The sequence below is a fragment of the Oncorhynchus keta genome, chromosome 31, assembly GCF_023373465.1.
Source record: "Oncorhynchus keta strain PuntledgeMale-10-30-2019 chromosome 31, Oket_V2, whole genome shotgun sequence".
NCBI classification, from domain to species: Eukaryota; Metazoa; Chordata; class Actinopteri; order Salmoniformes; family Salmonidae; genus Oncorhynchus; species Oncorhynchus keta.
In genome coordinates, this window is record NC_068451.1 from 8,790,225 (window position 1) to 8,817,286 (window position 27,062).

A 27,062-nucleotide genomic window follows, 5' to 3' on the forward strand; every position below is an offset into this window, starting at 1 on the left:
TATTGGTATAAAAATAAATACTATAAAAACATATTTGGGATTCGTTTTCATAACTTACTCATTGCATTTTCTTGTTGTCACAATGGATGTGGCTATTGATTACAATTCAATGTCTTTTGAATGAATTATCCATTTATTTGAAAGGTTTCCTCATTACCATACCGAAGTGACGTTATCATTTGTGCTGCTAGCAGAATACGAGTCTCCTGCTTCTTGGGTGAAGGTTCGTTGTAGTGACTCGGTAACTAGCTACTGTTCATTGCTGAACCGAAGAATCGCTAACAATGTCGCGGGTTCTTGTTGGAGTTAAACGTGTAATTGACTATGCTGTCAAGGTAGCTACTTCCCCACTGTCTTCTATTTTAAAACAATTCAACATTTCACGTGCGGAATTTCCATTCGAGACTTCATATGGCTATGGTAGCTAGCTACCGTTAAGGTGGGTAGATGGGATGAAGGGTTAATTTAGCAAGCTAGCATTCATTGTTCGAATGTCAAGCCTGTTCAACTAACAACCATAACTTCAAGGAAAATGCCAAGGTCGTTACAGGGTTGTCTAGGTAACAGTTTAATTTGTCTAGCGTGCTACTTCTAGAATTGGTAAAACGATAAACGACTGTCAACATTAAAAAAGAAAGCTAGCTGACAATACATTGTCACTATGTTGTGACAGTGTATTGCAAATATTAAGCTACATGTATAATCATCATTCAGGCTTCATCAGAGCGATTTAAAAACATAAAATCAACTAGGTGTCACAGCATCAGGACAGTTCGATAACTTAGTAGGCTATCACTATCCAAGCCACTCCTATCAGATAGTTCCAAGGTAATATTTGGCTGTAAAGGAAGCCTAACACCATATCTATTACCAGTTATTTCATACTACATACAGTCTGAGCACTCCTGCTTCAGCTGCACCCAACTCGATCCCTGTAGCTGTCTCTCCATGCACTCGGTTAAGCTATGTTTGTACCCTCTCCCGTCCCATATGCTGCCCCAACTCTTATCAGACAGAGGAAGGGAGGCATGAGGGTGGTGTGTTTGTGAGAGAGAGACAGAGTCTGGGCCAGTCATGTATTTATGAGGTGACTAATGTATATGGGATGACAGAATCTTGGCATTTTAAAAGGTTTATTTACAATGGCTGTTCAATACTATTGGGATAGTGGCAGGCTTTGAAAAGTGTTCCAGAGTTGGTTTGACTGCCTCACCTCACATACTCAATTGGAAAGCTCTGAGAGCACACCTACATTGGGCCCACAACAACTATTTCCAAGTGCCCAGACTGCACAGTGTCCCCACACTCAACTCCGGCACATTGACTTCATGTCTCCAGCCTCTGTCTTCGTCTGTCTCTCTCTGACCCTTCTGAGTGACTATCCAGTAGTCACTTATGTTCAGTAGGGCAAAGCTCTTTGAAACTGAATTAGCATTTCTTATTGAAGTTCAGGTAGTCCCACCCTTTTTCAGTGTTTTTTCTGTTTGGTGCCTAATGAAGACAACCCTGCTCTCTCCCCTAGATCCGCGTGAAGCCCGACCACAGCGGGGTGGTGACAGATGGCGTCAAGCACTCCATGAACCCCTTCTGTGAGATCGCTGTAGAAGAGGCTGTCAAACTCAAGGAGAAGAAGTTCATCAAAGAGGTGGTGGCCGTCAGCTGTGGGCCCACGCAAGTAACGGTAAGAGTGACGGAATGCTCTGGCGACACCATTTTGAAGTCAGGTGTATTCAACGATGCAGAACATTTTCCTTGTTCTACATGACATTATACATATCTGTTCTACTCTATTAATTTCTATCTTAAGATCCTGTAGTTTTAGGCTTCATTTCTATCTGAACGTTCTGTATCATTAGGCTACATCCTCCTTCACAGTCCTTCAATAGCTAACATTTGGAGGGAAGCTTTGGATCTTGTTTCTTCATTAGGATAGTGGTCATGAGTATGTTTTCATTCTATTGTAAGACGGATTCTGCAGATGGTCACTTCCAACTTGACTGTGCTAATGATTGTATTATTCTGTCATTGTTCTTATATAATTTTGAGAACCCTACCGCTCAAGCGTTTGTACTGTGTGTGTGTGTGTGTGTGTGTGTGTGTGTGTGTGTGTGTGTGTGTGTGTAGGAGACCATCCGTACTGCACTGGCCATGGGGTGTGACCGCGGCATCCACGTGGAGGTCTCAGGAAAAGACTACGAGGCCATGGGACCCCTGCAGATCGCCAAGATCTTTGCTGCCCTAGCCAAGAAGGAGGAGGCCTCACTCGTCATCCTGGGCAAACAGGTCATCCGATGCAATAGATTGCGCCACTGCCACACCAATGCCAGTTGACTTTGAAATCGAACCTCATGATCTCATGTAATGCTCACTGATTGTGTTGGTATTTTTTGACAGGCTATTGACGATGACTGTAACCAGACAGGTCAGATGACGGCAGCCTTGTTAGACTGGCCTCAGGTCAGTAGTGGTTTCTTCTTGTTGTTATCCTTTTTCTCAGCAGGAATCACTAAACTGATCTCAGAGCATAGAGGCCTTGTTTACTGTTAAGTGCTGACTTGGATACCATTGTAATCCAGACCAGGACCTTTTCTCATGGTCTTTATAAGCATTAGCATATCGATGTAATGTCAGGTGAAGAGACCAGCTGAACTAGCAGGCCTTAGATTATGTCACAACAGTCAACACAGTCTGCACTGAAAAGTAGACCAAAGGCCAAATGAAGGGCAAAATTAGGGTGTATTTACATGGTTAAACCACCAGATGTCACACTTGGATTGCCTTGTGGCCTACAACGGGTTTACAGTTGTCAGGTAACATAGGAAAGAAGGCTTTATTTTAGTTATAAATTCATTTGTTAATTTCAGATAATATTTAATCTCAATGTGGATTATGACATCTACTAAATTTAGGACCTCCCATTCTTGCAGGGCACATTTGCCTCTGAGGTGACCATCGATGGGGAAAAGGTGAAGGTGGTGAGGGAAATCGATGGTGGTCTAGAGACCATCAAAATCAGCATGCCAGCCGTCCTCACAGCAGACCTTCGACTCAACACCCCCAGATACGCCACCCTGCCCAACATCATGGTAATACACACAATGTACATTTCCTCACAAAGTGCACACACACACACACACACACACACACACACACACACACATAGCACTTTAATTTCTCATCTCCTTCTCCCTCCACCTACCAGAAAGCCAAGAAGAAGAAGATAGCCAACATGAAACCAGCAGACCTGGGGGTGGACATGGTGTCGCGAGTGGAGGTGTTGAGGGTGGACGAGCCCCCAACGAGACTGGCTGGAGTGAAGGTGGAGACGGTGGATGACCTGGTCGCCAAACTCAAGGCTAACGGAACAATCTAGAGGCCCTGTGGGAGCCAAAGGGGGAGTGCAGGGGACACACAGAGGGGTGAGTCTCAATACCTAAAAACAGTATGACTGTTTGAGATAATATTTGTAAGCCATTAGAAAATGTCAGAGCACTGATGAATTTCATGTTCATTTAACAACTTACTCTTGTGAATGTTGAGAGAATATTTCATTTTTGTGGAATAGTGAAGATTGTACAATCATATGCTTCTTCCACCAAATTTCCTCAACTGGAAACGCAGACCTTTGCCATAGTGTACTGTACTTGACCAAGCTCAGTGTTTCTGTTTCTATTTGGCTGTAATATGTCATATCCCCCTTTCATTTTGCAGGTCTCTGTTTGAGAGATGGAACAAAGTAATTTAGCAAACGTGGAGGACTGGTTGCATAAGGCAGAACCCATCGCCACACGGCCCTCTGTTTAACTCTGACTTCCATGATAGTAGCCTACTGACCTGGAATAAAGGGACACTGAGAAACACTGTCCTATAGGAACCCACACAGCCAAGAGGGTGAAGAAGAAGAGGGTCTGTTGTTATTGTGCAATTTAATCCACATGGTACATCTGTATTGTAATTAATGTATCTTGCCTGTGAGTATAGGTAACTAGGTATGGAGGACCTAGACTAAAAAAATGCACAACTTCCAAACCAGTAATATGTCAGTAACTTTCTTTCATCCATGTTTCTGTATGTGTTGCACTGTACATTCAAGAGTGTCACAATAACATTTTCATCTGTAACATGGACCTATGAAAACCCTATCACGAAGCCCTACAATGACACATCTGGGCTATGCAGTTTGAGTTGGATGCCATGTGTAAATAAGAACCCAAAGCTGCAGTGCTGAATGTGCATTCAGGGTTTGTGATATGTTTACTGACTTGGTTTGTATAAAGTTTATATAAATATAATTATTTCTGAGTTGGGTGGCAGCTCCGGTTGGACAGTGTCTCTCAGATGTGGGAAAATGATTTTAAAAACACACGCAGTTTACTTTTTACCATAAGCGCCTCTTCTGTTTAGAATGTACAGCATCCTACCATAACAATAAAGGTATCTTTTTCATATCTACATCTGCTGTTTTCCACTGTCATTCTATGTTGTTGTATTCTGTCTTTCCATATTGTTTTGGTTTTAAGATAGTCTCTTGAGTAGCAAGTACTTGGCAACAAGCATCCAGTCATTAGAGGGCATGTTTTGAACCCCCTAAATCCCTGAGGAAGATGGTACTCTTATCTTAAATGGTTTCCTAACTGTGTAGCAAAAGTAATTTTATGAGAGGATGGGCGTGAGCCAGGGGCTGTTCAAAGCGGCAATGAAGTCTGCTCAAGACAAGAGTTGTGCAGCTGAGGCTAGTGGCACATGGGAGTAATGAGTAGGATTCTGTTTTTATATGCAAAAATGATTGCTTTTGATAAATATGCCTTCTCAATGAAAACTTGATTTGAAAATTCCAACAACATATTTTATGGAAAAGAGATGTATGTTTCTAGGTGATGCACTGTGCTGCCTTGTTGACAACCTGACCATGAGGCACAGATTACTGTTCGATTTGAGAAGGGCGCTCCTCCCTCTCCTTTTGCCGGTTCAAGTCACGGGCCATTGACGGGTGCACTGCAGCTCAGGTTAATAGAACTCCCTCAGTGGAACTAAACTATATCAGTGGTAACCAATAACTGGAATAGCTGTGTGTGATTGGCCCATTCCTTGGGACCAGACACCAAGGTTGTTTCTCCAGAGAGGAAAAGTCCAAACTCGGCGGGAAATCTTTCTCCCTCCAGCAGGTGGCGGTTTTGTATTGAGGTTAATGAGTGTCGAATTTGGTCAACAACAAAAACATTATGGCATATTTGCTCCGTAAGGTTTATTTGATCAAATAGAAATGAAAAAAATCTTAAGTTATTACGAGTGTACCGATAAGTAGGAAACGTGACATCCCCGCAACCTTGAGAAAAAAAAAACACTTTAAATCGGAGTTGTCTCAATGACTGACTTTTCATGGCATGAAGCTAGTATCATAGCGTCTCCATTGAATACAGACGGTTGACGTCAACAACCCTCCTCGAATATTCAAAATAGATGACAAAATTGAGATGTGTCCACCAATCCAAAGAAAGGATAGTCGAGAGCTAGGCAGCCCAGCCGTGTTGCTTTGTGAACAACAACTCCGGTTGTTAAGGCGGGGAGATCTTTGGTTTCTCCCAGAGTACAAGCGCAATAGGTGATGGAAAGAATGCAGTCCAACCGGTTACCTTTCATTAGTCAGATCATTCTGTTACAATAGACCTAAAACACTGGTAAATCACCAGCCTACACCTTTTTATTTTGTGTCAACGTCTAGGTGACTGCGCAATAAATCATATTCCTCTTCTTTGTCACATTACTGTTTGGTTGAATATGCAATTATAGACTAGTTTACCTGTAGATATTGATATAGTAAAGGACTGTCCCACCTCAAAGCTCAACAAGCAGTCACGTTTTCATTGTTTATTGAACGTTTGTTTGCTTGTAAAAGTAAAGCCCGCGTTCACCAATATTTTACCAATCAAGGCTTTGGCATCGACACAGGTGAATTGCTGTCGAATCTTGATGACAGATAGCCCGGACATCTCGACAGTGAAGCAAGGTTGAGTGCAGTAGAGGACACAACGCAGGAGCGATTGTATTACATCAGTTGTCCATCGAACTTGCACAAGGACTACCCAGATATTTTTGTGGTATCTTAAAAAGCTAAAATGTGGAATATTATTTTTATGTGAAAGTTGTGGGCAATTTATGGTTTCGGTTTTCGTGGACTTCTCTTTCAAGTAAAAAAAAAAAAAAAAAAATAAGAATGTCTTCGGACCAGTTTGGTGTCCACAAATGGCACATTTTAAAGTTAATTCTATTGATATTTATGATTGGAGGTAAGTTTTAATTTATCATGCTGTTTAATTTTGTATGTCACGTGCCAATGAACAAAACTAGCCTGCTTTCTATGGGCTTACACCATATTGTAAACCTATAAATTATACAATAAACAAATTATTAATTCACCTAATTAACTACCAAATAAATTGTGACCATATATAATGTATCACGAGATGATTGAGATCCTATTTTTGTGTAGGATTTAGTTACAATTTGTGACCCTTAATCAACTTTGTATTAATGTTAACATTTCCATTAATTCTTTGCTTCATTATGATCAACTACAGGTGTGAACTGTGATTTGACCATCTCTCCCCTGGGACCCTCACTGGTCAACACCACTGTTGGCAGCAATGTGACTCTGGGAGTGACCATCAGTGGTGTACCTGACCCTGTGGTCACATGGAAGATGGGGAATTTACCTGTGGTTACCTGGACCCTTGGCTCCAGTGTTGCACCAGACATAGCCATCGATCACCGTGATGTGCTGAAGATTGAGACCAATGGGTCCCTCACCTTCCGAAATGTGTCATTTGTCTACAGTAACACCTACACTGTGGAGATAGTCAAGTCTGGATTCAAAACTGTCTCAGCCACATTTGTGCTGAAGGTCTATGGTGAGTCTTGGTCATTTGGTGCCAGTTACCCAGACCCAGATTAATCATATTCCTGTAGTAAAAAAGCAGTTTCAATAGATATTCTCCTTTGAGCACACCTTTTAGTTGAATGTTACACATTTTAGTTGAATATTAGACTTCATGTAGAGTTTAGTCATGTTAGGATTTCATGTATGTTTCTTATACCTGTTCAAGGAATTATGTAGCTCCATTGTCCTCCTCACCATGGAGAAGCAATATGGTTTGTCCATCCATCTGTGTCCTTTACCCCAACTGTCTGCTTTCAGACTACATCCGGAACGTGTCTGTGAACATAAAGCCTGACGATGCCTTAGAGGGAGCCGAAAAGTTCACTTTGCAGTACAGTACACTGCAGGGTGAGGCCGACCAGTGGAGGTGGTACTTTAACAGTGTGGAGATACAGAACAACTCTCACTACACAGTGGGCCAGAAGAGCCTGGTCATCCATCAGCTCAACCGGAACGACACAGGACCTTACACCTTGGTCCTGACCAACCCTTTCAGCACTGTCACATTTCATAGGAATATAACTGTTCTCTGTAAGGAGTATTTGAATCTCGCCTTATTTGTCCGAAGCATTAGTCTGAGCATTACTTTTATTCTACTTTATTAGTTATGTTCTGTCTTGTGCACCCGTAATTACTCGCATGTCTCTAGTTTTGTAGTTGAATCGTTTATCCTTTAATCCTTTACTGAAAACATGTTTCCCTGTCTCACAAATCCACTTCCCCACTGCATGTCTTTATTTCCTTCAACTCCTCTATATGGAACTCGCATGTGCAAATGGCAATAGTCCTCCTCACTTTCTTACTCTTCTACCCTACACTGCACAACAAAATGCTATCACACAAATGACATCTACTTTAACCAGCCATTTGATGACAGCGATATGCCCTTAAATGGTCATCTGACTTCCCTTTCCACTACCGTCTCCCGTAGATGGACCAGACGAGCCCATGCTTGGAGCCAGTCCGTCCCAGGCCTTCTTTGTTTCTGGAGATACCCTCTCTCTCTCCTGTCAGGCCGACGGGGTTCCCCAACCCTCCGCCTCCTGGATGTTTGGGGGTCAGACCCTGCCCGTTTCCCAAGGAGGAAGTCTCAATCTGACCAATGTCCAAACTAGCCAGGGGGGCATATACACCTGTGTGCTGGTCAATGTGAACACTGGTGTGCAGCGCAAGAGGAACTTGACAGTCAACGTTTATGGTAGAGTATTAGCGTCTGTTGAGGGGTAATACGGTACACATGTTTTGTGGTGGTTGATATCATTGATCTTAGTGTAAGGGGTCTTTTAAACATCTGGATGGACCATTGTGTCTGTGCTACACAACCTGTGTGTGTGCGCCAAACCGATAAGCTTTTTGCATTTATTTAGGGTGCAAGTGTTCTAATTACCCCGCCCTTGTCTTCCTACCATTACAGAGAGCCCGGCAGCCAGCCCACTGTGCTCAGTCAATGCAGTGAACGGAAATGTCGACCTGCAGTTCCACTGCCGGTGGCCAGGAGGCACCCCAGAAGCCCTGCTGTCCTTTCCTGCCTTGACGAATGCCACCAGCGGTGCTGGAGACTTCAATCTGACCATACCTGCCTCTCAGGACCTCAATGGGAAAATGGTCCTCTGTAGGGCCAATCACCCCCTCCGTCAGACATGGTGCAATATTACTGCCAGTGAGTTACTTATTCCATACTAGACTATGTAAGGTCCATGCATTTTGCAGGTCTGCACAACAAACAATGTTTGAGGATCACACAGGATAACTAGTGGTCTCATTACTCCTTAGCTGGTCCTGCAAAGTTTTTACCGATGGTCTTGACCACAGTGGACCGAGAGGGTAAAATAGTGGTCACCATCCACTGCAACAGCCAGGCCACGCCCAAGGCTATGGTCACATGGTCCAAAGGTACCGAGCTCTTAGCCAATGGCTTGCAGTACCAGATCAGCGTGGACACTGCGCAGCTCAACATCCATGATTTTAACACCAGCACTGCTCAGCTCTACACTTACACCTGTAACTGTAGCAACCCACTGGGCAACAATGGAATAAAGACTCAGTTACTGGGTATGTCATCGACCAGTTTCTCAGGTGGTGGTTAGCGGCCTGTTTCTCTTGGGTTATGGATAGAGTTAGAGCGAAATGCATGGTTTTGCTTACTTGTTGGGTCACTGTGAAATTTGAAAGACTTTATGTAAGATTTTGATCCACTGTTATAGTAGTGTTTTACGCTATACAATAGTTACAGCATGTGGTTAAACATACATCATGTGATCTCTGTGCTGAGCACTGGGAAGGAGTTGTACTGTATTTAAATGACTGGAGAATCAGATGTTACCTGAAAGTTTTGGAGCACTAGAGTTACTCGACTGAAGCAGCACAATGGGGTCTTAGACTGTGTAAAGAAAAACATGCTTTTTTATATATATATATATATATATATATTTTTTTTTTTTACACAAAGCTCCATAGTATTCCTCTCACCCCTCTCCAGGCCCCACCATCTCAGATTCCAGTCTTTTCCCTAATAAAAATGGAACCATCGTCACAATGACCTGGGAGGTCCCTCCCACCTCTGTGATTACAGGTAAAGCTGCCGACGTACCTACTCTCTCAAATGTTCCTGTAAAAACAATATTGTCAGAATCTAAGAATAGTGTTTTCCACAATTTAGCCTTTGTTATTTGACAACCATTTGTTAAAATTATTTTGATCTCACTGCTGAACTGCTCGACCTCACCAAAAATGCGGGTGGGAAAAGATGCAAATCCAAACACAGTAGATGGGGGTGTACTGTAAATATTGCTTAATGTCTGAGACCATCTGGACTATCCGGCTTTGTTCTAGAGTGCAAAATTCTTTGGTGTGAGAAACTGATATTTTAGCCTAATAGGTCTTAACCAATTTTATTTTTTTAAATGAGTGCTTTCTTGTTGCCATTTTCCTTTTATGTCGGATTTGGTCTATAAGTCTGTCTTCAAGCAGTTGGCTGAGAACCTTGTATAATACCACTCTGTAGTGACAGCTTCGGGATACAATTTGACATTTGACCTGGTTTTCCATGTATCTTGACTGTAGTTAATGTCAAATGATATGGAACATCCCTTTTAAGTACTGCTCAACACTGGTTTCTGTCCCTCTGTTGCTTTGAAGGCTTTGACATTCAGATGAGCGGACCAGACCTCCTAACTGTCACTAAAAATGGCAGCCGAAGGAAAAGAGCCATAGAGGGATTCCGGAGCATTCAGCAGAGGCCCGGTTCCTCCCGGAGCACTGATATCTCTGTTCTGGATCCCAAATCCACATACTACTTCCGGGTCATCCCCATTGCTGGACGAACTCAGGGGGAACCATCAGCGGTGCAGAGAATTGGACCCGGTATTTGAACTGACTTGGATAGTATTCCTATTTAGATTGTTTGGAGGGTGCTAATCTGATTGCCACTTACTAGTAGGCTTGGTGTTGTTTCATGTGAAGCAATGCATTCATTTCTTTATAAGATAGTCTGTTGTTTTGTTGAATGAGCTGGATGTTAACATAAAGGTAGACTTCTACATGATACTGGTAAAGTTAAACTTCTAGTAAACATTATGCTTCCATGTCGCCTTTGGCGCATCAGTGGAGAGTAGGCTCTGTGAGTGCTGCTCTAACAGATTGTACTGTGTCTGTGCTGGTATGACAGGTGGTCTGAGCAGACCACAGATTATAGGCCTCGCTGTCGGGATCCCCTGTGGCCTCCTCTTCCTCCTCCTCCTCATCGGCCTCATATACCTCTGTGTCTACTGCTGCAGGAAGAAACGTAGGAGCACTACTCTCAATCCCCTGATCTTCCTTCCTTTTTTTATTATCACATCCGGAATCAAGTGGCTTTCGCTCTAAAATTGTGTTTCTGTTTCATAGGTCAACAGAACAGATATCCTGTGCCCAGAGCAGTAGAGAAGGTAATATCAGTAACTGGGGAAATGTATTATTGCACAAATGTCATATTCCTATCAGTACTGTAGAACCCCCCTTCCCACCCCATGCAGGTGGCGTCAACCCAACCAGACGTAAACACTCCCAACCACCTGCTGACTGGAGGACTCAAACCACTGCCTGATTACAACAAAATGACATCGCAGGCGGTAATTCACCCCGCCTTGTCATGACATGCACTTTCAAAATATCTGAAGTACACATCAGGGCCCGTATTCACAAAACATAGTTGAGTTGGAGTGCTGATCTAGGATCAATTTTGCCTTTTAAACCATAATGAATAAGACTCCAACTCTGAGACGCTTTGTGAATATGGTCCCTGTGGAATTGCTACTGGGTTAGAACATATAGAAATGTAGGAATGTCTATTCAGAAATGATTTACCAGCCATGCTTTGTATCTGATATCTTTTCCAGGCTCCGGCTGAGCGGTCAATCCCTCTCCCCACGTTTGTCGCTCCTCCCCCTGTGAGAACTGCCACAATTGTGTAAATGAATAAAACTGTTATTTTCACTGTGATGTGCAATATTTTATGTCTTGAATGTTTTCATATTTTATATTCGTAATATTATTTTATCACTAATGTGAAAAGCATATGGGGATATGTTGCTCTCTGTAACTGCAGAACTGACTATGGTGTTTCTTAATCAAAATTATGTTTCTGCTTCAACCAAATTTGTAAATACATGTATATCTGAACGCCAATCTCTGTGATCAGCAAACTTTGTACTGATGTTTATTTTAAATAAATATTATAAAAATGGCAGTGTCTATTGTATAGATACACTGAGTGTACAAAACATAATGAACACCTGCTCTTTCCATGACAGACTGACCAGGTCAATCCAGGTGAAAGCTATGCTCCCTTATTGATAACACTTGTTTAATCCACTTCAATCAGTGTAGGAGAGGAGACTGGTTAAAGAAGGATTTTTAAGCCTTGAGACAAGGATTGTGTATGTATGCCATTCAAAGGGGGAATGGCAAAGCAAAAGCTTTAAGTGCCTTTGAACAGGGTATGGTAGTAGGAGACGGACACACTGGTTAGTATCAAGAACTGGAAACACTGCTAGGGTTTTCAAAACGCAACAGTGCCCCATGTGTTTCAAGAATGGTCCACCACCTAAAGGACATCCAGCCAAATTGACACAACTGTGGGAAGCATTGGAGTCAACATGAGTTGAGTAGAGTTACTTTATTAATCTCAACTTGGGAAATTGCTATATCACAGCATGCATGCATCATCAATGACAGAACCTGCAACCATGACCAACACACGATCAAAAATAGAAACCCATTATTAAGACAAAGGCACATGAACCAACGATAGTATCCCTAAAAGAATAGTCTGATTCAAAATTCTGTTTTCTATCCTACTCTGGGAAAACAGGCAACAACATTTTCCAATAGAAAGACTGCATAAACAAGTTATTCCATGACACTCGTTAAAAAGCCTCATGACCGTCTTAACCTCTGGAATATGTGGGCAGGATGAACCTGCTGCTCCTGTGTAGGAATAGAGTGCTGTGGAGTGGGTGTGTGTCATCAGAGTGCTGTGGAGTGGGTGTGGGTCATCAGAGTGCCGTGGAGTGGGTGTGGGTCATCAGAGTGCCGTGGAGTGGGTGTGTGTCATCAGAGTGCTGTGGAGTGGGTGTGCGTCATCAGAGTGCTGTGGAGTGGGTGTGGGTCATCAGAGTGGGTGTGGGTCATCAGAGTGCCGTGGAGTGGGTGTGTGTCATCAGAGTGCTGTGGAGTGGGTGTGGGTCATCAGAGTGCCGTGGAGTGGGTGTGCGTCATCAGAGTGCTGTGGAGTGGGTGTGGGTCATCAGAGTGCTGTGGAGTGGGTGTGGATCATCAGAGTGCTGTGGAGTGGGTGTGGGTCATCAGAGTGCTGTGGAGTGGGTGTGGGTCATCAGAGTGCTGTGGAGTGGGTGTGGGTCATCAGAGTGCTGTGGAGTGGGTTTGTGTCATCAGAGTGCTGTGGAGTGGGTGTGGGTCATCAGAGTGCTGTGGAGTGGGTGTGGGTCATCAGAGTGCTGTGGAGTGGGTGTGAGTCATCAGAGTGCTGTGGAGTGGGTGTGTGTCATCAGAGTGCTGTGGAGTGGGTGTGTGTCATCAGAGTGCTGTGGAGTGGGTGTGGGTCATTGTCTATGGTCATGTGATTTTACTTGCAGCCTTTTTATGAACATGTCCTGCATCGATTCCAGGCTGCAGCCAATTGTAGCACTGGCTTTGTTAATTATTTAGTCAAGATTGTTTAAGTCTACCTTCGCTAAATTCCCTTTTCAGCAAACAATGGGATGGGTCACTACACTCGCCACAACACTGCTATAGAACATTTGAAGCATTTTGTCACATAATTCAAAAGATTTAAGCTTCCTTAGGGCTTTATAGTAGACACTGAGGATTCTCTTTCCAGTTCAGTTTGTTGTCCACTATTACACCCAAGTATTTAAAAGAGTCAACATGGCCAATCTCTTCACAATTAATAGAAATGAGATTCAAAACATCTTTCTTTTTTCCTAAAATCTACCATGGCTCCTTGGCCTCACACCATTTCACAAAGGACTCCGTTATATCCCTATGATGAGCATCGTCTCCCCCACATGACACAGTTTACTATAGCAAAGTCATCAGAGAATTTCTGAAAGTGGCTCAGTTTGTTGTGTGTGAAGTCATTTGTGTAAAGAGTAAACATTAAGAGTTGAGGCGGAAGCCTATCTGGAACCTTTTCAATTTGACCACCGCCCAAAAACTGGTGTTGACGATGCTCTGCTCGGTCTGGAGAAGCCCGGCTGTGTGGCGGGAACAATGTTTTTCCACTTCTCAAGTGCTTTCAATACCATACAACCCCACCTGCTGGCCCAGAAGCTAAAGGACATTTATGTAAATCCACATACAATCAAATGGATTGTGAACTACCTGACCAATTGACGACAGTTTGTAAGACCGAACCAGGCAGTATCAGATCGGATATGTATATGTACGGGAGAAGTCACCTTTTTTAAGGATATTAAAAACCGCTCAGAGGTTTTCATGACTTGTGATGTCAAAGTCACTGGTCTAAATTATTCCTTTGCAGTCCCTCCTGATTTCTTTGAGATGGGCACCATGCAGGTTGTTCTCCATTTAGTAGGAATATCCAAAGCTCTGTGGCTCTGTCCCTACCCTCATCACTCTGTAGTTGTCCCCTGGTGCTGTATTATGTAGCCTTCTTCATACCATCCCAGACATCCTCAATGTTGTTCGCTTGCAGCTTGCGTTCTAGCTTCAGTTTGTATTCATGTTTGCCTTTCCTGATCAGACCTTTAATTTCCTTCTGTACTACTTTCAACTCATCCCTATTTCCAGTTTCATCCCTGTGGAACGCATTGCAGTTTCATCCCTGTGGAACGCATTCCAGTTTCATCCCTGTGGAACGCATTCCAGTTTCATCCCTGTGGAACGCATTCCAGTTTCATCCCTGTGGAACGCATTGTAGTTTCATTCCTGTGAAACGCATTCCAGTTTCATCCCTGTGGAACGCAGGAAAGGTCACTCTGTCCTGTCTGGGTCACGGTTACCTCCCAGTCAGCTCCTACAGGTGGTACTGTGTGTTCGGGGAGCAGTCAGTCCTGCTTAGAGAGGATTCTGGGAGTGTGAGTCTCTCTTTGACCAGAGACCAGAGACGTGGGGCAGTTCCGCTGTTCTGCTGTGAACGAGATGGGAGAGTGGAGTTCAGACACCACGCCTGTGAACGTTGAGGGTATGTATCATTATGCCATAAACATTTTTGTAACCACTTTATAAACCATGTTATATATGGACGTTTGCCACAGTCGTTTTGTCATTTTCTCTCTTCCCATTTCTCTTCCTCTCTTTTAGATGCTCCGGCTCTATACCTCCCATCTCCTTCTGTTCTGTGAATGATGGGGAGGTGAGGTGTGCCTGTGTGGTGGACTCTCACCCTGTGGCGAAGATCATTTGGACACCATGGAGCATCCAGGACAATCAGACTCACAACATCACTGACCTGCTCGATTGGAGGATCCTGAGGTCCATTCTCATTGGGCCCAAGGGTGATGACATGGGTGATGTCCTCTGCAATTCAACCAATGAGCATTCAGGGTAAGTTTGGCCTTATCTGAGTGAAGGACATAGGGTAATTGGCAAAATGTTAAAGAAATCAATACCTAAAGGATAGAATTTATAGTGAAATGTGCCATCTTTATCAAGCAGAAGCTATACCACATTCACTACAACGTAGTGAAGAGAGTCAGATAAATTCAAAGAGTGAAAAATGAAGCTGGAGTGTTATCGTATCGTATTGCTACTGTAGCGTCTGGCTTGCCCTAATGTACCTTTGGAGCTTGAATGAATCCAGACGATATTTCATGTGAATGTATAACGTTGGAAAGCTCCAAGTAGCAAGACTGATGATCCCTTTGTGTTTTTTTCAATAGCAGGTGAAACGTCTGCCCAGCAGTCCCTGTTCTATGTAGGAGTTAGGGAAGCCCTGTTGCTGGTGCTCTCCTTTGCCTCCTTTTTATTTTGGAGATTTTACTCCACCAAGAGGTGAGCACGATGATAAAACACCATAAGTTACTGATCTTATAAACACTTCTGACTTCACAACCAATATTGCACACCACACTGAGTATACCAAACATTGCCCTCAGAACAGCCTCAATTGGTCGGGGCATGGACTCTACAAGGTGTCGACAGCGTTCCACAGGGATGCTGGCGCATGTTGACTCCAATTCTTCCCTTAGTTGAGTCAAGTTGGCTGGATGTCCTTTGGGTGGTGGACCATTGTTGATTCACACGGGAAACTGTTGAGCGTGAAAAACCCAGCAGCGTTGCAGTTCTTGACACAATATACTACCATATCCCGTTCAAAGGCACTTCAATATTTTGTCTTGCCCATTCACCCTCTGAATGGTACACATACCCAAATCCATGTCTCAATTGTCTCAAAGCTTAAAAATCCTTCTTTACCTGTCTCCTCCCTTTCGTCTACACTGATTGAAGTGGATTTAACAAGCGACATCGATAAGGGATCCTAGATTTCACCTGGTTAGTCCATGTCATGTGTTTCCCTGAAATACTTTATTTTGACATTTTTATTTTGACATTTTATTGACAGTTGCATATCAGAATATGAGATGGTAGTGTTTATTGGGGATGCAGGCGAGAGAGTGATTGGCGGAACGGGGGATCAAACCGTTGTGGTCCAAGGACAGCAGCACTACCGGTTTTTCAAACAGCGTATACACTATACACTTATACACAGCTTATACACGTATACACATTTATCAGGTATCAGGGTAAGACCCAGGTGCAGACTGTGTCGAAGTAACAATGTTTATTACAGCAACAGAGGAAAAGGTACAGAACGGCAAGCAGGCTCAGGGTCGGTAATCCAGAGGTGGGGCAAAGGTATAGGACGGCAGGCAGGCTCAGCAGACGGGTCAGGCGGGTGGAGGAGAGGAGAGAGACTGGGGATGAACAGGAGCTGATACAAAAACACTGGTTGGCTTGAAAACAAGATGAACTGGCAACAGACGCGGGATAATGGGTGACACCTGGAGGGGGGTGGAGACAATCACAAAGACAGGTGAAACAGATCAGAGTGTGTGATAACATTTACATTTGAGTCACGTCACAGATTCTCTTATCCAGAGCGATTTTAAAGTAGTGAGTGCATACATTTTTCGTACTGGTCCCCCGTGAGCATCGAACCCACAACCCTGGCGTTGCAAACGCCATACTCTACCAACTGAGCCACTCAGGACACTAAAAGGACATTATCATGATTTGCACACTATTATTCCAATCGAATAGTGTGGAAATATATATATTATATATATATTAAACATAGGAAAATCACGTTTTGGACTGCACTACACATTAAACTATAATGTCAGCGATGTCATCTAATAACTGTGGTCTTCCCATCACAGAAGAGATTGCCGCGTTGCACTGGAGGAGGTTGAACTGAAGGGGGCACTGCAGGTGATACACCATGAGCCTACTGACTGCCCAGGTAATACACTCACTCTGATGGTGTCAGAAGAGGACTCCCCCTATAATGTTTGTGACACCGGGTACAGTGTTCAAAATGTTCAAAATGGCTGTCTCCTCCTTTGTATAAAGCTGGGAGGATAATATTGGAGATGGGAGATATTAGAAAACACACTAGCACACAGACCAATAGATATGGAAAGATGTTCATTCGAACAAGAGGTCAGTGAGAACTGGACTCGGGAACATCTTTGAATGATCATCATAGAATCATTTCCTGTGTTTGTTTAGGCAGCCCAGATGCCCCTTGTTCACTGGATTTGAGGTCCATGAGGCCTGGAGCTAAATAACTGAGAGACAGACGCACAATCAGTTCTGTTTCACCCTCTGCGTTGGTACAGTTCACCGGTGTATTTATTTATCATACAAGTTTTTTCTCCTTGAATTCTGGGCATGAATGTTAATACTTAATTAAGCTCCTTATTGACTGATCGAATCAAGTTATCTAATATGCATGCATGGAATTTCTGTGTAAATAATAATATTGTAATTACTTGGCAACAGATCATTTTGAATAAATTAAAAGTGATCATCAGAGGCTGCGATGTCATGATGATACTGCGTATGTATGTTGACATTGTGTGTGTCTGTGAGCATGTGCATGTGAGTGCATGTCATTGCGTGCGTGAGAGAGCGAGATGTAGAGAGGGAGTTCATTTAAGCCATGCGTGTGGGCATGTATCTGAGCGTGTATCTGCTCTCACGGCCATACCCAGGTGACAGTTGCCTCCTCCAACTGAAAGAAAGTGTGAGCTTCAGCATGTTGCATTGACCACCCCCAGTACTGCAAGCCTCTGCACATTCACAGTTCTAGAACACCAGATACAACAACAGAAAGGAGACCAAGGCACACCGTTGGCGGCCTCATCCCCCCCAAATCCACCACTGTCCCATACTATCAACCCAATCCCCCCCCTCCAACAATCCCCATGGTCGCTCAATGGGAAAGAGCCACGTGCCTCTGCGCCCACCAGCTCAAGTGCATTTGTTCTCGCTGATTGTTGTTGTAAAGGATTTGCCTCCATAGACAGAAAAGCGGAGCGGATAACCTTTTGGAATTCGGCCTAGGGGGTCCTCTTCGACCTTTTTGCTCACTCCAGGCTTGCACTCTCTCTCTTTCTCTCTCAGTCTTTCCCCGTGGAAAGGTTGACACTTAAGAGGGTTTATTTATCCTGAAGAACTCAGGTAAGATGCATCCTGGTACTTTACTCCTGGTGCTGTTATGTTGTGTTGCCAGATTGGACCGTTTGGACTGATTGGACTAATAAGCAGGCGTATACAGTAAATCTGTGTGGAGTAAAACATTGTAGCCATATGGGAGACAGGTGGGCAAAGAGGGACACTTCTGTCCATGGAGAAAAATAGCAGAGCTCCTGAATGTAAGCATATTTTTCGAAGACTAAGGAAGACAATGAAATGGTTAAGGGCTAATTAGATTGAAATCATTCAGCACTAATCAGAATGAGATAATGCTTGAGTCTCTAAAGCGAAATAAGTAAATCGTTTTTCTTCAATCGTTGTCATTTTATGTCAAAGTATGTATTAAAATGAATGCAATCACAACCAATTGAGCATTCTACAGATATTGTCTTCAACGCTTGACCTCAAGTAGCGTTCAATGTAAGCATGTTGAATGTAGCGCATGTCATACATGGTCTGGATGGCCAAGATGGATGCAAAAAGTATGAGGCATCCATTAGTGTCTGCAGTACATTGGGCCTTGGTGAATGGTCTGACTGTGTTGCAAATAGTATTCACTTGAATACTACAGTTGAACCACTGAACTGAATGTTTATTTTCTAGTTCCGCCTCGGGTGCTAGATCAATGAGTAAAACAGTGAGCTCTTCGTTTCCTCAACCCTAAAGGAACCTCTATGGACGTTTTATCATCTGGACACAGGTGTTCCAGAGGTGTTATGACTGTTGGCTGGATGGTCATGAATCACTGTCTCAGGAAATACCATCCAGCTTTAATATCCATCATTTGATGTTGGTCAGTTCTACATGAGCATTGTTTTGGAGTTGGTAAATACTTACAACACTGCCCCTCCTCCACTCTCACTTTGAAATGTAACACTTCCATTTTTTCAGTATAACCACTCTTGTGGAGTGTTTGTGTATTTTTGTATGCGTTTGAGGTTACTGAGCTGACGTCTCTACAATGCATGCGGGTAATGGATAGCGTAAGTGGATTGCACAGTGTTGACAGTGATACAGAAATTGAACATGTAGAGTTCAAAATAGGGTCCATACGGTCTCTGTGCAGCTACAGAGACACTTTGCCATCCTGTGCTATTGAATATGACACATGTTCACGTGTGTCCCTGCAAATAAGGAAGTGATACAGTGTTGCTTCATCTGGTTTGTGCTGAGTGTGTGTCACGTCTCTGCGCTGTTGCTGAGTGAAGCACTGCCTGCATTGTCTGGTTCTGTGCACCATTGATGCGTCTGTCTAGGTCTGTGTGTTGTGTTTAGTGTGTGGGCACAATGTGTGGCATTGTGGCCTGCCGTACTGGGGTCAGTTCTATTTCAATTCAGTCAATCCAGGAAGTGATTTTTTTTTTTTTTTACAAATAATGATAATGATAAGCAGCTATTTGTAATTCTGGACATGCAATTCACTTCCTGAATTCACTGAATTAAAATGGAATTGACCCCAACCCTGGCTGCCTGCAACTTTGTGTAGTAGGACCTTGAAGGCATCCGCAAAATATTCCATCGTTCAATAGCTGACTCTATTGCCTGTGCCCCATAGTTGACTGTGTTGCATGTGTCCCATGATTGACTGTGTTGCCTGTGCCCCATGGTTGACTGTGTTGCCTGTACCCCATGGTTGACTGTGTTGCATGTGTCCCATGATTGACTGTGTTGCCTGTGCCCCATGGTTGACTGTGTTGCCTGTACCCCATGGTTGACTGTGTTGCCTGTGCCTGATGTTTCCCTGTATTGACTGTGCCATTGACCCTGTCCCTCTGCCTTGCTGTGCGCTGCAGTGCGTAGAGCCTCGCCACCGTTGCAGTGTCACTCAGGATGCACAGCTTTATGGGAGGAGGCCTGTTCTGCGCCATAGTGGGGAACATCCTGCTGGTGGTCTCAACTGCGACAGACTACTGGATGCAGTACCGCCTGTCGGGCAGCTTCGCCCACCAGGGCCTGTGGAGGTATTGCATGTCGGGCAAGTGCTACATGCAGACAGACAGCATCGGTGAGTGGGGCGCACTGGGGACCCATACCACCACTGGGACTGCCTGTACGGCATCCATATTAGGACGTCCCTCAGTTGTCAGACAAAACTCCCTTAGTTGAATGAATTCCTAATGTGAATGCTGTATGCCTGTCCTACCCATGTTCAGGACAACCAAGGAGGACTGTAAATGAAGGAGACGACTGAATGACTGAAATAGCAACATGTGTCATTAGACTCAGACTCAATAGAATCCATACGTTTTTTAGACTCAACATGTCTTTACAGTCAACTATGGAGGCAAATCATGCACCCGTTGTCCCTAATTGGCTGGTACTAGTTTAGGTGAAAAATTATATTTGGAGCATTAGACTAGCGTGTGGGCTTGCGACTATCTCTAATCTTTGAAATTGTATCTGTCCTCTCTGTCTTGTTTTATTCCTCCCTCTCTCTCTCCTCTCTCTCTCTCTCTCTCTCTCTCTCTCTCTCTCTCTCTCTCTCTCTCTCTCTCTCTCTCTCTCTCTCTCTCTCTCTCTCTCTCTCTCTCTCTCTCTCTCTGTCAGCCTACTGGAATGCCACCCGTGCCTTCATGATCCTGTCGGCCATGTCGTGCTTCGCCGGCATCATCGCAGGCATTCTCTCCTTCGCCCATTTCTCCGCCTTCGAGAGGTTCAACCGCTCCTTCGCTGCAGGGATCATGTTCTTTGTCTCCAGTGAGTCCCACTGGACATTGCGAAGCTAACAGAGCTAGACACAATACACAAATAGTCACAGCTTCAATACACAAATGTAAATGAGTCCAGGACAAATCATTTTGTCTCTGTTTACAGACCCGACCACTATTTTACCTAGAATTCTGTCTACTGTAAATTGGGAGTCCGAATTTGTCCTGTATTAACTCTCCGCCAGCTCTATTTGTTCTGCTTGCAATGGCCATCTACACTGGAGTGACGGTGAACTTCCTGGGGAAGCGATTCGGTGACTGGCGCTTCTCTTGGTCCTACATACTGGGCTGGGTGGCACTGCTCATGACCTTCTTTGCAGGTAAAAATGAAAAAAGAAAGTCTGTTTGAGCATGGGCAGCACCATTAAAAGCTTATACCATTTAAAAGGTGTCAACTGGGTGGGACTTCCTGTAGGTTAAGGAAGGATCATAGAATTCCATCCAGGTCAGCGGGAAGGATCAGCCAAAGAATTATACTCTGAGCAAACATTCCAACACTGCAGGTGGCAGTAAATCACCAACTTTGGCTGTATGGCTGTTTTGACAAAAAGCACAATCACGCACAGTAGGTGGCTGTATGCACGTTTTCCTTTTGTTTACAGACCGCCGATAAATGTATAGAAGAAGATAATATGCCAACTACTTTATTCTCTGTCCCCAACGCACTAGACGGACAGTTTTGATAGCCTTTAGCCGTACCCTCATCCTACTCCTCCTCTGTTCCTCGGGTGATGTGGAGGTTAACTCAGGCCCTGTGTGTCCCCAGGCGCTCTCATTTGTTGACTTCTGTAATCGAAAAGGCCTTGGTTTCATGCATGTTAACATCAGAAGCCTCCTCCCTACGTTTGTTTTACTCACTGCTTTAGCACACTCTGCCAACCCTGATGTCCTTGCCGTGTCTGAATCCTGGCTTAGGAAGGCCACCAACAATTCTAAGATTTCCATACCCAACTACAACATTTTCTCTCCAGAAAATGTTTCTCTCCAGAAATAAGTATCTCACTGTTGCCGCCAGTTATAGACCCCCCTCAGCTCCCAGCTGTGCCCCGGATACCATATGTGAATTGATTGCCCCCCATATATCTTCAGAGTTTGTTCTGTTAGGTGACCTAAACTGGGATATGCTTAACACCCCAGCAGTCCTACAATCTAAGCTAGATGCCCTCAATCTCACACAAATGATCAAGGAAACCACCAGGTACAACCCTAAGTCCGTAAACATGGGCACCCTCATAGATATTATCCTGACCAACTTGCCCTCTAAATACGTCCGCTATGGGTCCGTGGTCAAACGACCACCCCTCATCAAATGCTCCCTAAATCACTTCTGCGAGCAGGCCTTTCTAATCGACCTGGCCCGGGTATCCTGGAAGGATATTGACCTCATCCCGTCAGTCGAGGATGCCTGGTCGTTCTTTAAAAGTAATTTCCTCACCATCTTAACTCTAGGCTAGATGGGACGTTACCGTCCCACCTGACCAACATCCAGTGAAAGTGCAGGGCGCCAAATTCAAACTACAGAATTGTAAATATTTAACATTCTTGAAAATACACATGCAATATGTCAAAATAAAGCTTAACTTCTTGTTAATCCAGCCACGGTGTCAGATTTCAAAATGACTTTACGGCGAAAGCAAACCATGCGATTATCTGAGGACAGCACCCCATCAACCAAACACAGACAATCATATTTCATCCCGCCAGGCGCGACACAAAACTCAGAAATAACGATATAATTCATGCCTTACCTTTGAAGAGCTTCTTCTGTTGGCACTCCAATATGTCCCATAAACATCACAAATGGTCATTTTGTTTGATCAATTCTGTCGTTATATCTCCAAAATGTCCATTTATTTGGAGCGTTTGATCCAGAAAAACACTGGTTCCAACTCGCGCAACATGACTACAAAATATCCAATAAGTTACCTGTAATCAAACAACTTTCCTAATACAACTTTAGGCATTTTTAAAAGTAAATAATCGATCAAATTTAAGACGGGATAAACTGTGTTCAATAGCGGATAAAAACAAAGTGGAGCGAGCTTTCAACCACAACAGCACACTAGACTCGATCCTCGACCCTCGTGTTCCCCAACCACAACAGCACACTAGACTCGACCCTCGTTCTGAACAGCCCTACTTCTTCATTTCTCAAAGGAAACACATCAACCAATTTCTAAAGACTGTTGACATTCAGTGGAAGCGATAGGAACTGCAAGCAAGTGCCTTAGAAATCTAGATCCACATAGAAAACCCATTGAAAAGAGTGACCTCAAAATGTTTTTCCTGGATGGTTTGTCCTCGGGATCCTGCCTGCCAAATAAGTTCCGTTATACTGACAGACCTCATTCGAACATTTTGAGAAACTTCAGAGTGTGTTCTATCCAAATATACTAATAATATGCATATCCTAGCTTCTGGGCCTGAGTAGCAGGCAGTTTACTTTGGGCATGCTTTTCATCCGGACATGAAAATACCGTCCCCTAGCCTAGAGAGGTTAAATAAGCATGTCCCTTTCAAAAAATGCAGAACTAAGAACAGATTTAGCCCTTGGTTCACTCCAGACCTGACTGCCCTTGACCAGCACAAAAACATCCTGCGGCGGACTGCAATAGCATCGAATAGTCCCCGCGATATGCAACTTTTCAGGGAAGTCAGGAATCAATAAAGTCAGTCAGGAAAGCAAAGGCTAGCTTTTTCAAACAGAAATTTTCATCCTGTATCTCTAACTCCAAAAAGTTTTGGGACACTGTAAAGTCCATGGGAACAAGAGCACCCCCTCCCAGCTGCCCACTGCACTGAGGCAAGGAAACACGGTCACCACCGATAAATCCACGATAATCAAAATTTTCAATAAGCATTTCTCTACGGCTGGCCATGCTTTCCTCCTTTCTACCCCAAACCTGGCTAACAGCGCCGCACCCCCTGCAGCTACTTGCCCGAGCCTCCCCAGTTTCTCCTTCACCCAAATCCAGATAGCAGATGTTCTGACTGAGCTGCAAAACCTGGACCCATACAAATCAGCTGGGCTAGACAATCTGGACCTTTTCTTTCTAAAATGATCCGCCGCCATTGTTGCAACCCCTATTACCAGTCTGTTCAACCTCTCTTTCATATCATCCGAGATCCCTAAAGATTGGAAAGCTGCCGCGGTCATCTCCCTCTTTAAAGGGGGTGACACTTTAGACCCAAACTGTTATAGACCTATATCTATCCTGCTCTGCCTTTCTAAAGTCTTCGAAAGTCAATTTAACTTATTTCGGATCATTGGGACGCTGTTGACATCTAGTGGAAGCCATGGGAACTGCAATCTGGGTCCTAATTATCAGACTTTCCAATAGAAAAGCATTGAAAAGTCCAATGACCTCGGGGTTTCACCTGCCATATCAGTTCTAATATACCCACAGACAATATTTTAACAGTTTTAGAAACTTCAGAGTGTTGTCTATCCAATGCTACATATCCACATCCTAGCTTCTTGGCCTGAGTAACAGGCAGTTTACTTTGGGCAGATTTGCCCCCTACTTTGGGCAGATCTTCCCCTTAGCCCAAAGAAGTTAATAAACAGATTACTGACCATTTCAAATCCCACCGTACCATCTCCGCTGTGCAATCCGGTTTCCGAGCTGGTCATGGGTGCACCTCAGCCACGCTTAAGGTACTAAACGATATCATATCCGCCATCGATAAAAGACAGTACTGTGCAGCTGTCTTCATCGACCTGGCCAAGGCTTTTGACTCAATCACTGTATTCTTATCGGCAGACTCAATAGCCTTGGTTTCTCAAATGACTGCCTCGTCTGGTTCACCAAGTACTTCGCAGACAGACTTTAGCGTGTCAAATCAGAGGGCCTGTTGTCCCGACCTTTGGCAGTCTCTACGGGGGTACCACAGATTTCAATTCTCGGGCCGACTCTTTTCTCTGTATACATCAACGATGTCGCTCTTGCTGCGGGTGATTCCCTGATCCACCTATATGCAGATGACACCATTCTGTATACAGACCCACTGGCTCCAGGTCATCTATAAGTCTATGCTAGGTAAAGCTCCACCTTATCTCAGCTCACTGGTCACGATAACAACACCCACCCGTAGCACGCGCTCCAGCAGGTATAATCTCACTGATCATCCCCAAAGCCAACACCTCCTTTGGCCACCTTTCCTTCCAGTTCTCTGCTGCCATTGACTGGAAATAATTGCAAAAATTGCTGGAGACTTAGATTTCCCTCACTAACTTTAAACATCAGCTATCTGAGCAGCTAACCGATCGCTGCAGCTGTACATAGTCCATCTGTAAATATCCCACCCAATCTACCTACCTCATCTCCATACTGTTTTTATTTACTTTTCTGCTCTTTTGCAAACCAGTTTCACTACTTGCACACTCATCGTCTGCTCTTCATCATCTGCTCATCTATCGCTCCAGTGTTAATATGCTCAATTGTAATTCCTTTACTACTATGGCTTATCTAATGCCTTACCTCCTCAAGCCATTTGCACACACTGTATATAGACTCTTTTTTTCTCTATTGTGTTTTTGACTGTACGCTTGTTTATTCCATGTGTAACTCTGTGCTGCTGTTTGTGTCGCACTGCTTTGCTTTATCTTGGCCAGGTCGCAGTTGTAAATGAGAACTTGTTCTCAACTGGCCTACCTGGTTAAATAAAAGTAAAATAAAAAAATACAAAAATGGAGGAGCTGCCAATGCTGTCACAGAAGCGATCAATGGTAAATATAGGAGTGTGCCCTCTTTTGTTCTCTATGGATAAGCAGAACTAGAATCAAATGGCACATGTTCTTCTCATCTCCTAAGTAATTATTTGAAATCCAAAATTGCTAGTCGAATTGTCAAACCAAACACTGCAGAATATCATCAATTGTTCTAGTTTTATTGATGAAACATGCAGACAATGCTGGCGTTCATTTGATAGCAGGTAAGACACTATTCTTTATCTATCTATATGGGAACTACCTCAAGTAGCATGGATGCTGGACAGTTGATTTACAATTTTTTCTTTTGCAGGAATATTTTACATGTGTGCCTACAGAATGCATGAATGCAGGAGAGTGGTGGGCCCACGCTAACAGAGAGAGGAAAGCCAGTGGAAAGAAAATCGGGACATTCTGGCACCGCAATTCCAACACATGAAAGAATCAAGCTTACACCAACAGACATATCCCTGAAATATAGAAACTGTACTGGAAAATTGAGAACTAAATATGAATACAAATGTTTGATTCTGCCTGAGCAGTTTACGTGTCATTTTAATAAAGCTATAACTCTCTTTAGCAGTAAAACATTTATACTCTTTGTTACATTCAGCCTTGAAACTCTTGAATACAGAAAGGTCTTTGCAACACAAACGTGTTAGCTGATTCATGCCAATACAAATGGAGGTAGAAAATATTTAGCATTATGTGTCAATTAAAATGGTTAACACAGCACATACTCTAACCAAACAAATTCATAACTTTAAAGGGTAACAACCAAGCTTTCACATAGTGTGCAATTCAAAAGGGTAACACAAGCTACTGTGATGAAACAAATGAATCATGTATGAAGTGCTCACCTTAGTAAATGGAATGTAAACATTTGAACATTTAAATATGAATGACTTTGGCAAGAAAGGTACAGTTCACAGAAATGTGTAAAACACAAACGACACATTATCTTGAAATATACCGCACATAGCTAGGTCTCTCCACGAATAGAGTGCCTTTTGTCATTTCAATGGAATCACATGCATCTATGCTTTAACTAAGCCAAGCCTTTTTTAATGTGTATTTATTTACACATTCTAATAGCAGTGTGTTTTCATTAAAGTAAGGTATTTGTTTCTCTCTGACAATCCCCATTTGGCATGTCCAATGTCGTCTTTGTTCACCTTCTACGAATTATATCTACTTAATTACAAGTCCAAGTTATTTGGTTACTTTAGGAAAGTCATGTCTGAAGATTCCTACTTATTTAATGATTAATTTGACATTTGTCCCTCAGGTTTATGTTAGTCCTGTAACATGAACTGAACTCACGTTCTAATATGGTAAAACTATTTGTTTTTAAATGATTGAATACAAAGAAAAACGTACCATCTAGTAATATAGCCATATCATAGTGTAAAAGCAGGTGAGCTGGATCTACTTTTTTAGGCCATTTGCTTTGTGCTGGAAAACACGTCGAGCATAACCCATC

At 43.4% G+C, this 27,062-nt stretch overlaps 3 protein-coding genes across 5 annotated transcripts; all 3 read left to right on the plus strand.

Annotated features, from left to right (window-relative positions):
* The first annotated feature begins 173 nt into the window (after positions 1–173).
* On the plus strand, positions 174–4,452 carry LOC118364320 (electron transfer flavoprotein subunit beta-like). 2 transcript variants are annotated; one of them, XM_035745774.2, is made up of 7 exons: positions 174–335; positions 1,523–1,681; positions 2,125–2,283; positions 2,395–2,457; positions 2,928–3,086; positions 3,203–3,419; positions 3,712–4,452. In XM_035745774.2, exons 1-6 carry the CDS (start codon positions 285–287, stop codon positions 3,371–3,373), a joined length of 762 nt encoding a protein of 253 aa, XP_035601667.1. In that variant the 5' UTR covers positions 174–284; the 3' UTR covers positions 3,374–3,419; positions 3,712–4,452. The 2 variants fall into 2 exon arrangements, with proteins under 2 accessions (XP_035601667.1, XP_035601668.1); XM_035745775.2 differs by having other exon boundaries at positions 308–439.
* Positions 4,453–5,545: 1,093 nt separating this feature from the next.
* On the plus strand, positions 5,546–11,660 carry vsig10l (V-set and immunoglobulin domain containing 10 like). Its single transcript, XM_035745776.2, has 12 exons — positions 5,546–6,287; positions 6,579–6,908; positions 7,196–7,468; positions 7,869–8,135; positions 8,352–8,597; positions 8,711–8,989; positions 9,417–9,509; positions 10,076–10,300; positions 10,605–10,721; positions 10,823–10,863; positions 10,951–11,046; positions 11,314–11,660. Exons 1-12 carry the CDS (start codon positions 6,215–6,217, stop codon positions 11,386–11,388), a joined length of 2,115 nt encoding a protein of 704 aa, XP_035601669.1. The 5' UTR covers positions 5,546–6,214; the 3' UTR covers positions 11,389–11,660.
* Positions 11,661–17,995: 6,335 nt separating this feature from the next.
* lim2.5 (lens intrinsic membrane protein 2.5) lies at positions 17,996–26,312 on the plus strand. Of its 2 annotated transcripts, none has more exons than XM_052489454.1 (5): positions 17,996–18,145; positions 19,954–20,165; positions 20,708–20,857; positions 21,054–21,188; positions 25,893–26,312. In XM_052489454.1, exons 2-5 carry the CDS (start codon positions 19,991–19,993, stop codon positions 25,952–25,954), a joined length of 522 nt encoding a protein of 173 aa, XP_052345414.1. In that variant the 5' UTR covers positions 17,996–18,145; positions 19,954–19,990; the 3' UTR covers positions 25,955–26,312. The 2 variants fall into 2 exon arrangements, with proteins under 2 accessions (XP_052345414.1, XP_052345415.1); XM_052489455.1 differs by lacking the exon at positions 17,996–18,145 and adding an exon at positions 18,203–18,339.
* Positions 26,313–27,062: the final 750 nt, after the last annotated feature.